This window comes from Platalea leucorodia, assembly GCF_965183815.1.
Source record: "Platalea leucorodia genome assembly, chromosome: 2".
Taxonomy (NCBI): Eukaryota; Metazoa; Chordata; class Aves; order Pelecaniformes; family Threskiornithidae; genus Platalea; species Platalea leucorodia.
In genome coordinates this window covers 3,928,694-3,941,094 of record NC_138824.1, presented here as the reverse complement: position 1 = coordinate 3,941,094, position 12,401 = coordinate 3,928,694, and the positions used below count along the sequence as shown (strand labels likewise).

Here is a 12,401-nt window from a genome sequence, read left to right as displayed (position 1 = left end):
TCTCAATGAGGCTAAGGGCCAAAGTTCTACAGGAACAAGTGATAGGTTGGACAAAGTCCTGGCAAAATTTTGGTTCCCACTTCAGGGAACAATTCAATTCTGAGAAGGCTGGGCAAGCATCTAGACTGACCAGTCTGGGCGGGATTCATCTCAGCTAACTTTGGGTTTCCCTAAGGTAGGTGTCTACCTTTCAGTTTGACAGTCCTTTAGCTGGAAACAGACAGTCAACAGCCCTTAAGCACAGACATCTGGCTTCATTTAGGACATCTTCAGATACCTGAGACTTCTGTACGTAGCCGACAGGCTGATGGAGGACCTGCAAGATTTAACTGAATTGCATCCCTGCGTCTCTATTGATGGTAATCGGAGGTGAGACTCCTAACACATATGGAGATGCTTACATTTTAGGGGTCTTAATTTGAAGCTGGCTCCTGCTGTGATATGAATGTCAATTCTCATGCCTGGATGAGTTATGGTAATGAGTTATGGAAGGTGTTGCTGTGGGAGGGTGTCACAAATGTTTTTATGGAAGTCAGGGAGGTTTTATACAATGCCTGGCACAATAAGGTCCTGACATTGCCTGGAGACATGAACCACCACTGTAATACAACCAATAACACCACAATCCTGTGTACCAGGAACGAGACCCCAGAGGTGGCATTTTGCTTCTCATAGTGAGTCTCTGCAGGTTGTCTTCTTCTGTCAGGTCTTGCCTCAAAACCAGTGGTAAAGCCGAATATGGCTAGTACAAAACCTGCCCTTTCTCTTTGATTTAGCTTCAGGCCAGGCTAAGAGCTGAGCTATGATGTCTGATGTATGTTTAAAAGGAACACAAAGCTGCTGAAGCATACCTTGTTTTTTGCCAGATGATCTACTGTCCTCACCTTTTTATGTGCAGCTATAATGAGCTGAGCCCATTTTTCCACTGTTTTCGAAGCTGTGATCTCTCTGTCTGGGATGTAGGATGGAATTAGATTCAGCAGCCTTTCCAGTACCATCTCTGACCCGTAATCCACATAGTACTGCTGGGAAGCCAGTTCTGCCAGATCTTCTTCCTGTGGGAGCCAAACAAGCCAAGTTAATGCTGTTACCAGGCCATCACCTCAACATCCATCCTCCATCACTCAAGGAGCTCTTTCTGGAGGCTGGATGTGCTGCTGCTTCAGATTGGTGTGGGGATGCTTCCTTTCAGCAGAACTTCACCAGTGCTTTTTGCACATCTAAAGTTCAGGAGATTGACCACTAAAAGCTATGATTAAGCCTTAACATGTTCAGTGACCAGCATCATGCAACCTTGTACTGTGTGTGAACACAGAATCATTTAGGTTGGAAAAGACCTTTAAGATCATTGAGTCCAACTGTAAAAACATGTTTGTCACAGCCTTTGCTTGCAGTTCAGTCTGCTTCTGTTGCCTGCAGCCAGCAGTGGGTGGTTTTGCTATGGTAGACAGAGTTTAATGACTGAAAACTGCATGTATCCATCATTTCTCATACTTGAGAAGCCCAGCAACTGAAGCACCTGTGCATAACACAAAACTGTAAAATGTCCTTTGGTGCAGCTACATTCCAAGTGCTTTGGGGTGAAATAATAGACCTACTGAGATGATAATAGCACAAGGAGACCAGGAGCAAGAGAAGGGGAGGAAGAAAGGGCAGGACTTCTGATGATAGGATAAAAGAGCTGCAGTTAATGCAATACAGATGGAAAAAGATGATTTAGTTTCCAAGGTGAATGGACTCTACTGAACAACAGGAAAATGATTAGGTGTTGGGGAAGAGAGATATCTTCAGTTTGACACCTGGATGATTTTAAACACAAGCAAAACAAAATGTGATGGACATTGTCAGAGATTTTGCTGTCTCTTGAGATGCTCATCTCAATGGCACTGGAATAATTCTGTAAGCTCACAGAGACTCCAGAGGCATCGGTTTCTGCTGCCAATGTGCCTTCAGCATACGGCAGCATTATTGGGTTTGTATTGCATGGCAGAGGTCTGGGTACCCTGAAAAGCATCTTTCATGTTTAAGGCTCAGCAGGATTCACCAAACAGGATCCTGCTGTATACTCCTGATCCGGTGATCTAGTTACAGTGTGCTTGTGGCCCTCCAAACTGAGGCTGATGGATGAAGGGGCTGTTCACTCTCACATCCAACATCCACCAGGAGAGAGTGTTCATGCAGCACATGGGAGTGGCTGGTCTCTCCCCAGCCAAGAGGATCAGATTCCTGTAGCTCCTGTTTCCGAAGTGAACACCATAATCCCCAGGCTAGCAGGTGTTCAGGAAGATTTCTCATCCCCTTTGATGAAACCTGGTGAGACCAGTAGTTGCTGAGGACACTTACCTTGTCGCACCGGTACTCCCCAAACTTCACCCCTCGCACGATCTGTTGGTAAATGAGATTGGTGGCCACATTGTCCTCGCTTGGGTTGTGCCAAGGAGTGAAGATCTCCTTCCTGAAGAAGAGCCGCCACGGCGCGTTGCGCTCCTGTGCTCCCTGCTCTTTGGCGTACTGCTCGCACTGAGACACAGCATCCATCACATGGTCATTGCCGCTCCCCAGTGAGGAGACCTAGTCAAGGCAGAGACAAATGTGGCATTCACCTGACTAAATGCTGACCTCTCCAGGTAGAGATATCTATCTCTGAGTCGCTCATCCAGACTTCCTTTCTAATCAAAATAAATCAAAGTATCTATCTCTACTAGCCAGCCAAGATTGAATAGGTCTGCAGCATAGCTGGGTGAGCTATTTTATTTTGAGCCCCAGTTTCCCATCCAGAATGAAAAGGGGGCACCAATGTGAATTAGCAAAGCCAACGGTCCCATTATAAAGTATTGTGTATTCATACTGTGCTTTGAAACGTCCTGTTTCAAAGTCATGGACTTGGATCCAACCATGCTAAGCATCAGACAAACCCAGAATAAACAGCCTGTCCTGTTACAGAAGATGTATCACCTCTGTCTTCTCACTGCGGTCTGGCTCAAGGCCCTAAAGCACTATGTGTCCTCAGAGTGAACATCCCTGTACGAATGTCTCCTCAAAAAAGAGCAAGAAGACAGAGTATAAACCATTTTTTTCTCCACCCTCAGGCAGAGGTTGCCACGTGCAGAGGTGAGAACATACTTCATCTTCTTACACAGCAGCTGTAGGAATAATTCTGTTTCATTGGCTTGCAGCTGTTGTCTCACCTGATGAAGTTTTACCCTATTTTCTCTTCTCATTTACGCTTACCTTTATTTTTATGGAATTTCTGAAAAAAGGTACATTTTTAGGTTAAATAAATCAGGTTAAATGCCAATGCAGGTATGGCAGTTCAGATTTTAGCTCATTTTGGAAGCTTAATTTCAACCATCAGCTTTCTAATTAAATGTAGTCGCTCCCTTGCGTAAAAACCCAGGCTGTTTTTTTTTACTGGAAATTCAGCTCAAAGTGTCTTGACTGAGAGTAAGAGCATAGCATCACAGAATAATGTAGGTGGAAAGGCACTTTGGAGGTTTCTGGTTGAGCCCACTGGTCAGACCAGATCCATCTTTGATCAGGTTGTGTTTTCTGTGCCTTCTGCTGTTAAATTCTGAATATCTCCAAGGAAGGAGATTTCATAGTGTCTCTGCAACCCCGCTCCAATGTTTGACTACTCTTTATATGAAAATCATGCTGGCACCTGCACTGTAAAAATGACCCTTCCTGGCCTTGAAGCTGGTTGTTTACTCAGAGCACAGGGTCCTTCTGCCCTCTGGAAGGTATGTGACAGCAAGGAGAACCTCCCTCTTCTTTTATAGTGCTAGTCAGGAACATAATTTAAGACATACCTTGTCAAAAAGTGCAATGTAAAGCGAAAAGCCAAATCGGTCCTTCAGGCTGATTTTGTCGGCCAAAGAATTACAGAGCTCTTTAGCTGTTGTTGCAGAGTCGGTCAATAGGGTTTTTGTTGTCCCATCCATAAATGTGACAGGCAGCATAATCGGTTTCTTGGATTTGGTTGCCTAGTGGATTAAAGTCAAACTTTATAAAGGCATGTGTGTTTCAATCCCATCGAGACTATTTACCTACATAGTCTTCCACCCAACTGTGGTAACCATTTTCTAATTCCTGATTCCACTGACCGGCTGCTTTTTAATATTACCATAATATACTTCTCAACAGGATAATGTACAGTCAGCCACTGGAAGCACCTGGAAGTCCCAGATTTTTTATTTAATACATACAGTCATCAAAGTGCCTAATCCAGTAAATCCAAGTGTGCCTGGGAATGCTCCTGGGCACTGGAGCACAGCTGTCTATGCTAGTAAATGAGCATAGAAAATGAGCAATTATTGCACAAACTGTGCCTGTTCCAGCTATGTCTATCCCCGAACAAGTCCCAGGGACCGTTCTCAGCAGGCATTTTGCCTGCAGCCACCTTCATCCGGAAGACAGTTTCCTAGCATACATGGGGGCTTGGTCCGTGCCAGCTGGCCTCAATGTGCTCTCGAGCACTCTCGAGCACATTTAATTTACAAGTATTGATGTAGCCAAAGGGATTGATCTTCACCATACTCTGAAGCAAAGCCAGGATGCACAGGGAGTGCAATGAAACACATGAAAGTTCTTGAGATAAACGGGCATTTTGTCGCGTTACTTTCTGTCCTGTCAGAGATGTGGTTCCTGGGATAGTGAAAGGCTCAAACCCTGAGCCCCAGCTGCCTGGGGAGGGGATGGAGGGGCTCATACCTGCAGTTCCAGCCAGCTGGGTGGCTGTGTCCTTGTCCCATTGGCAAACGTCCGCCTCAGCCTCTCTTCACAATAGGGAGCATAACCCGGGGGGCCTCCGTTGATAAAGTTCCTTAAATACTGTTGGCAGCAGGGAGCACATTGGTTAGACCATCGCCTCTAGAGGCCAAGCATTTGCAAAGGTTAAAAAGCAATGTTTTACTGGAGAAAAGCCCTCTGGGAGTAACGACAGTGATACTACTCAGGCTCAGGATGTTCCTACATCACATTGCTGAAAGCTGAGAGAGAGTAGGACAGTCTGCACCCTTGCCTTGTTCTTACACTGTGCATTTCTGGCCTCGGTGGAGATAAGATACCAGCCTAGACAGACCTTTGATCGAAGCCAGCGCAGCAGCTTTTCTGTTCCTGCCACTGATTTCTATCTCTGTATTTTAAAGACGTATTATAAAATGTTATTGAGTGTTGGCCAAAAAGATGGGAGTGAATGAAAAAGACGTATAAGTAATGATTCAGGGGAATTGTAACACTTAGCTGCCATACAAAAGATCTTTCACAACTACATTAAACAGATGTTTCTTTAGTCAGATTTTAAATTGCATTTTAGAAGATCCTAAACCAGAATTTGGCACTTCACCGTATGTTAAAAATACAACCACATTATTGTAGAGAAAATTAAATCCAGTGACTTCCACAATATGAAAGATAACACACTTAAAAATGTTACGTAAATATCTTGGCCAAAAAGGTAGCTAAGACTAATAGTTCTGTAAATCATATTTTTCAGAGAGACTTTATAGATAGATAAAGAGTTCTCTGAACGATAACACATTGTTGGTCCTTCAGTAACACAGACTGCTCTATAACACTGTCAGTCCATAAATAACATGGGTAGAGAGACAGATATCATCTCTGTCAATCGTAACCCATAGAGATACTCTGAAATAAGTAGGTAATACAGCTAGGTTACATGGATGGGAGCTGTTGCAAATGATTGCAAGCAGCTGATGCTGTGTAAAAGTGTAGTCTTAATTATGCTGTTAATAATGCAGTATGTAATTACATATTTTTTGTATGTCTCCTTCCTTGTGGCTGAACCTTCCCACCAAAATCCGTTATTAGTTGAAAGAAAGGTACAAAGAACAGGACTGCTAATGTGTCTTGACCAATGCTTAGCACATGATGCGATAAAGGTGTCTAATGGGATCTAAAGCGTGACCTTCATGTTTGGGAGCCGGAAAACATATTGAAGACTGCCTCTTTATCAGCTAAATCCTTCTCAAAATGTTCAGTTCTAATTGACACATTTGAAGGCTGTGGAACAACTTCCAGGCACAACAGTTTCCTGAAATTCCTCATCTTTTTTCCATAATATTGCTGCTATTAAAGTTGGAGCCTAGAGGTTTCAGGAGAAAAGTAACCAGGAGTCTGATACAGCATTCACTGCATGGAAGAGTATAGGAAAGAAATGCTAAGAGATATTTACCCTTATACGCTTTTCCTTTTATTAAAATGGTGGATAATTAATGCTAAATGAGAAGTTAGGGCATCAGTTGAAGAAGTCATCTAGCTAACTGGCTGACAGCCAACGTGTGGCTATCATACATTCAATGGTAGCTATTGCATGGTTAAAGCAGTAGTCAGTGAACTCATAGTAAATCAGATTTCGGCTGACTACTAACTCCTGAAAACATGGTGCTACTAGATTAAGACTCTGAGAGTAAGGTCTGGCACTGACATGGAGTTCGTCTCCCAGCCCAGAACAGACTGGACGAGGTGGCCTGGGTTAACGTAGCTTCGAAACAGAAAAGTTCACTGAACTTCAACAAACTTTGAATATTCCTCTGCTTTTCACAAAACAAAAAAGTGAGTCTGGATGGGAGCGTATGTGGTTCGGGGGCAGAATTAACACTTCATCATGAGAATGCTTTACCTCAAAACATAACATTTTAAGCTAGAAGGCGTCAGTGATGTCCCCATGGATAACTACAGTGGCTTCAGAGGAGCTCCGAGACATTGTCCAAGTCACTGCGTATGTGTTGCTGCTTGCAAGACTGGGGCCTTGAAAGGTAACCACAGCGTGGGCTGCTGCAAGCGTTGTTTGCACTCATGCTCAAGGAGCTTCAGTCACCACAGGCTGCCTATCATCTCCAACAGCCCAAGGTGCAAAAGGGTGATGAATAAGGGCAGAATTATTAGTATAAAACCTCTCCGAAGCTGTTGGGAATATTGCCATGTATTTCAGCATGGACCACAACTTTGGGCAGAGGTACATGTGAAACCCTGGCCCAGGTTGCCCAGAGAGGTGGTAGATGCCCCATCCCTGGAAACATTCAAGGTCAGGTTGGATGGGGTTCTGAGCAACCTGAGCTAGTGGAAGATGTCCCTGCTCATTGCAGGGGGTTGGACTAGGTGACCTTTAAAGGTCCCTTCCAACCCAAACTATTCCATGATTCTATGTCTGAGTCTCCAGAGCTACCCATAAATTATTTCTGAGAAGTGCTTCACTCACCTAAAATAATCTGCCACTATTAAAGATTTAAACCCACAAAACCTCCTGTGGCATACTTTCTCAGATTTCATTTCCAGACATAATTTAATTTTCTGCCACTTGGCCAGTGATTTATCTGCTTTATTAGATTTCATACTGGCAAGGCCTAGGGATGAAGGAGGGATTTCTATTCTTGGCTTCAGCTCTTTCAGTGCTGAGGACCCAGTACCTGATCTGATAGCTATGGAAATTAATGGTACCTCTTTCTCTCCAGCAGGCCTGGGAGCAGTTCCAGGCTCCAACATTCAAAGATCTGAGAGGGACAAAGGAGGTCTTATATCATGGCAAAGCAAAGACACAGTGCTGAGCCCTTTGCCCTGAGCCAGCCAAACTCTTCGGCATGGGATTAGCTTGAGCAGTTCAGTGGGTGTTAGTCAGACTCTAGGTGTGGAACTCATTTGGAAGGCAGACTGATCAAATCTAGGCAACAAAACTTTTCCCAGAAAAAAAGAAAATCCTTAAGAATAACCTAATTTTCAAAAGTGTCAGCCACTTAGCATCTCCCACTGACTTCAGCCCTGCTGATCCACAGTGCTTCTGAAGATACACTACATGTCATCTCTCGTGTGGCTGTTTGGAGTTGGATATTCTCAGTATGACACATGGTGGGGCAAGTTGTAGCATGCAGAGAGCAACTATGCAAACATACTTCCAGGTAAATTAAACCCTTCCCTTTCTATGTGCAATTTTTTATATTAACTTATATTTATAGTTAGCTGTGTAGTACTATTCCTTGCCAATTTTGTTAGAGTACATGCCTGAGGTCATACTGTCAAGCCAGTAGATGCTTGAATGAATGCATAGACCTTTGCATGTGAGAAATAGGGGAGAAATGCGGGCTATTCTGTGTGTGCAAATTCCACTTGCAGCCTCCCACAATCAGCTTTCCTGCCAGGAGTCACTTAATCACATCTTCACACATCTACAGTGCAGGAGGCATCATCTGAACTGGTTGTCTATGCTCCCTTTAGAGTCACAGGAGAGTCGCTTCTCAGGAGTGACTCATCTGATCCACTTTAGACATTGAACTTGGGACCACGCACACTTTTTTTAGGAACTTTATGTCATTTTCATTCCTGGCAAAGATAAAGACCAGGATTCCCTCTACTGTGAAACCTAAGAGAAAAGCTGGTCCCATGGATGGAAAAGAAAATGTATTGGCAGATAATTCATCAGACAAATATCACCTACTATTTACCTTCACAAACTTCTCAGAAGGAGCAAAACATCCCACACAGAGGGACATCAGGATCCAGCCCCTGGCGTGGCTGCTTTTGGATGGGTTCTGGGTCAGCTGTTTGCAGATTTGACAATAGATTTCATCCCTGCAATAGGAATGAAAAAAGCATTAGAGTTAAAAAGGCGGTGGCTTTCAACATGAACCGAGAGAGAGGCAGACCCTGTCTGCATGCAACTGATAGTTAAAAGTTCATTTTAGCATCACAAGGATATTAATTTAGCTGCCCTAATGATGGGCACCCCGATCGTTGCAGTGTCTCTAAAATGCCATCCATCACCAGTCCTGTAACATCTGCTGAGTCTTCCCTGTGCTTCAGCTGGGATTTCCCACAGCTGACTGACACAGCTTTGAGAAGGAGGCGAATAAAAGGGAGTCTCAAGGTTCGAGGAAGCTCGATGTCACTTCTGGATGGTGGAGTCTATTCTGGCTTCCCAGATTTCCCAGTAATACCAAGAGAGTCTCCTAAACTAACTTTCACAGAGTGCCATCAGCTGGGAGTCTTCATTTGCTGGCTGTTCCTCTTGAGACACCTGAATTTGCTTTGTGGAAGTGTTGGGAACTATCAGCTCCAGAGGAGGTCAAGGTTTGTCCAGCTCTTACATCCAAACAGGCATGTACATTGCCAGGTACCTTAATTTGGGATTTAATGCCCACTTTTGACTTTAACCTTAGTTCTCTACATGCAAAATGAAGGATAACAGTACTTCCTCATTGTGCTGTTTTTGGCTGGGATAGAGTTAATTTTCTTCATAGTAGCTAGTATGGGGCTACGTTTTGGATTTGTGCTGGAAACAGTGTTGATAACACAGGGATGTTTTCGTTATTGCTGAGCAGTGCTCACACAGAGTCAAGGCCTTTTCTGCTGCTCACCCCACCCCACCAGTGAGGAGGCTGGGGGTGCATGAGAAGTTGGGAGGGGACACAGCCAGGACAGCTGACCCCAACTGACCAAAGGGGTATTCCACACCATATGATGTCATGTTCAGCATATAAAGCTGGGGGAAGAAGAAGGAAAGGGGGGACGTTTGGAGTGATGACATTTGTCTTCCCAAGTAACTGTTATGGGTGATGGAGCCCTGCTTTCCTGGAGATGGCTGAACAGCTGCCTGCCGATGGGAAGTAGTGAATGAATTCCTTGTTCTCCTTTGCTTGCGTGCGTGGCTTTTGCTTTCCCTGTTAAACTGTCTTTATCTCAGCCCACGAGTTTTCTCGCTTTTACCCTTCTGATTCTCTCCCCCATCCCACCGTGGGGGAGTGAGCAAGCAGCTGCATGGTGCTTAGTTGCTGGCTGGGGTTAAACCATGACAGTCTTTTTGGTGCCCAATGTGGGGCTCGAAGGGTTAGAGATAATGACAGGTTTGATTGCAATGTGCTAGATCGAATTTATAGCTATTATTGCTGTTTAGCTATTAACTGACAAGCTTCTGCACTCGCCATGGGGCTTGCTTCCCTTCCTGTATATTAGAGTCTAGCGCTCGTTAGTGGCTGCTTTTTGCTTTCGCTGCTTGCTGTACTGCTGTACTGCTGATCATCTTCCTCTGCTGTGCCTGGGAACATTTTGAGAACAGCAATGGCCATGTGCCTGGGCTGGCAGGTGGCCAGGGCATGGCTGCTGTTTCTGTGCTGCTGTACTGGACAGGCTGGAACTCCAGCGTGAACTCGAGTCGAAGGGACTGTGACCTGTGGATGAGTCCACGTGGGAGCAGGACACCCCGAAGCGTCTGTGGCCGTGGATAAGTCCATGTCAGAGCAGGTATATCTCGAAGCGTCTGTGGCTGTGGTCATGTCTGGTCTAAAGGGACCAGAGGTGGAGGTCGGGAGGCAATAAAAATGTTAGCCAACCTGTTACACTGACAAACCCCATGGGAAAGCCCATGGGGACACTACCAGGTCTGCCTTCAGAGCAGACTTTGTGCAGAAAAGTAAGGCTAAGGGTTTAATGGTGAACTGTGAGGATAAAATGAAAATTAGAGAAGCTGGCCATCAGATGAGGATGCCCACCCTGTTCCTGGAGTGAGCAGGCAGGAGTGAGTGAAAAAATCGTGAGACTACATAAACAAGGACTGTATTTTAACACACACGCACACAAATGGGCTAAACCAAAGACGTGCAGTTGGCCTTAATTTGGCACTTTCCAATTTTTGAATGCTTAATTTAGCAACTGAAATGAGTTTGAGTTTTCCATTAGTATACCATTAAAAATATTCACACAAATAAGAGATCTAAATGGTCAAACAGAAAACAAAGGGTAGTGAACAACAAGAGTGAGCATTAAAAAACCAATCCAGTAGCCACTAGCACTTTCAGAAGCATTTGAGTCCCTCTGCGTGGTCTTTCCATCAGGCCTGATATGGACAGTAAGGAACATGATCCAGCCCAGCCTATATAATACAACACAACCAGAAAAATGATATGATGAGAGCTTTGTAAAGCTGCACACAATAGCAAAATCATTTGGACAAGAATAGCTCAAGGAAGAAGGAATTAAAAGAATGGCATGTTTATGCCTTTGTTTTGATTTCTAACCTTAAGGCTGGCCTGAGGATGCCATTACCAATAATGAAATGGAGCTTCTCCAGGTTGGAGGTGGGTCGGTCTTCGAGCATGCTATTACCCTGGAGCGTGGACTCACCATCGTGAAGTCTCTTTGTCACCTGCCAACCAGACACATTGCTCTCTTTCAGTACAGCCAGTTACTGTGTCCCCCCCCCCCCCCCCATCCCAAATGTGGGGTGCTCCCCCAGGGGGACTCCTCCACCAGCCAGGAGGGGTCTCAGAAGTTCCTCAATCTAGCACTTTATCAGCGATGGGAGGGTGTGACTTTGTTGGCTTTAATCACATATGGGTGAAGCTGAAAATGGTCCTGTCTAGTCACACTCCCACCTGCTTGGTCTTTGCCCAGGGTTTCTACAATCGCATCCTTGCATCCCAGCTCTGAGCTGGTCCTGCAGCCGGGAAAGGGCCACCAAGGAACTTTGGAATAACCCCAGCCTATTGCCAAGGAAGGCCTGTCCCTTTAACTCAGTTATATTAAAAAAAATTATTAAAACACTGACGGAATGGACCCGCTCCCCATGCTAATGATACAGCCAAAAGCCCATAAGCATGGTGCTGTTTGTGAAAACAGGGATGGCATTCCTCCACCTACCAGCTCTCTGTCTCAGCTAGTCAACCCAGTCTCCATTTAGAGCCACTGGAGAAAGACAGGCATTTCTAGAGTGCGTTCAGATCCACATTAGTGTAAGCTGGATTGGGTCCTGTTTCTCCCCACTGACCCTAAAGGGAAGGAGGGTGACTATCTTAGAGAGCAATCTTCACTCTCTCAAGCAGCTACAGCCAGGTGAGATGGTGCCTGCTCTGGAAGTGGACCAGGCAGTGTGTAAAAGATGACTGAATCCACGTCTTTGCATTGCTTTCATCCCCCTCACCCAAAAGATTTATTGCTCCTCACTCTTTTGGGATGGGATTTTCAAAAGCTCTCAGCTTGGGCTAACTGCTCCCATGGGGAGTTTTGCTCCTGGCACTGGAGAGGAGCAGAGGATGGGTGAGTGCTTTTGGAGACCCCACCTCTGCTACCTACGCCATGGTGGAGGGCAGGAAGCTAAAAGCAGGGATAACATTCAGACCATCACAGAGTGGTGGGAGGTATCGGCAGCTGGATGGAGGGCTGTGAAAGAGGGGAGGGAAGATGCTGGATGGATGGAGAACGGGAGCCGAGGGGAGGCCGGCGCGAGGTGCAGAATGACTCAAGGAGACACGGGAAGCCAACCTTTCCCCTTAAACACTCCTTAAATCTTTCAGGCAGAGAGACAGGTAGCGCCAAACCCAGAGGAGGGCTGGTTCTATGTTGTCTAGGGAAAAGCAGAAGAGAGTCAGAGAGGGCTGCAGACAATCCAACGGCAC

The 12,401-nt window shown here is 45.3% G+C and overlaps 1 protein-coding gene across 1 annotated transcript in view; it reads right to left on the bottom strand.

Moving 5' to 3' along the window:
- Positions 1-12,401, bottom strand: part of MYO7A (myosin VIIA) — a gene marked incomplete at its 3' end in the record, with an annotated part of 64,204 nt that overhangs the window by 12,549 nt on the left and 39,254 nt on the right. The window contains exons 25-30 of the mRNA XM_082334162.1: positions 11,025-11,152; positions 8,457-8,583; positions 4,711-4,830; positions 3,810-3,983; positions 2,344-2,571; positions 885-1,055 (exon numbers count right to left, since the gene is read on the bottom strand). Coding sequence (XP_082190288.1) covers positions 885-1,055; positions 2,344-2,571; positions 3,810-3,983; positions 4,711-4,830; positions 8,457-8,583; positions 11,025-11,152 — 948 coding nt within the window. The remainder of the gene's footprint in view (positions 1-884; positions 1,056-2,343; positions 2,572-3,809; positions 3,984-4,710; positions 4,831-8,456; positions 8,584-11,024; positions 11,153-12,401) is intronic.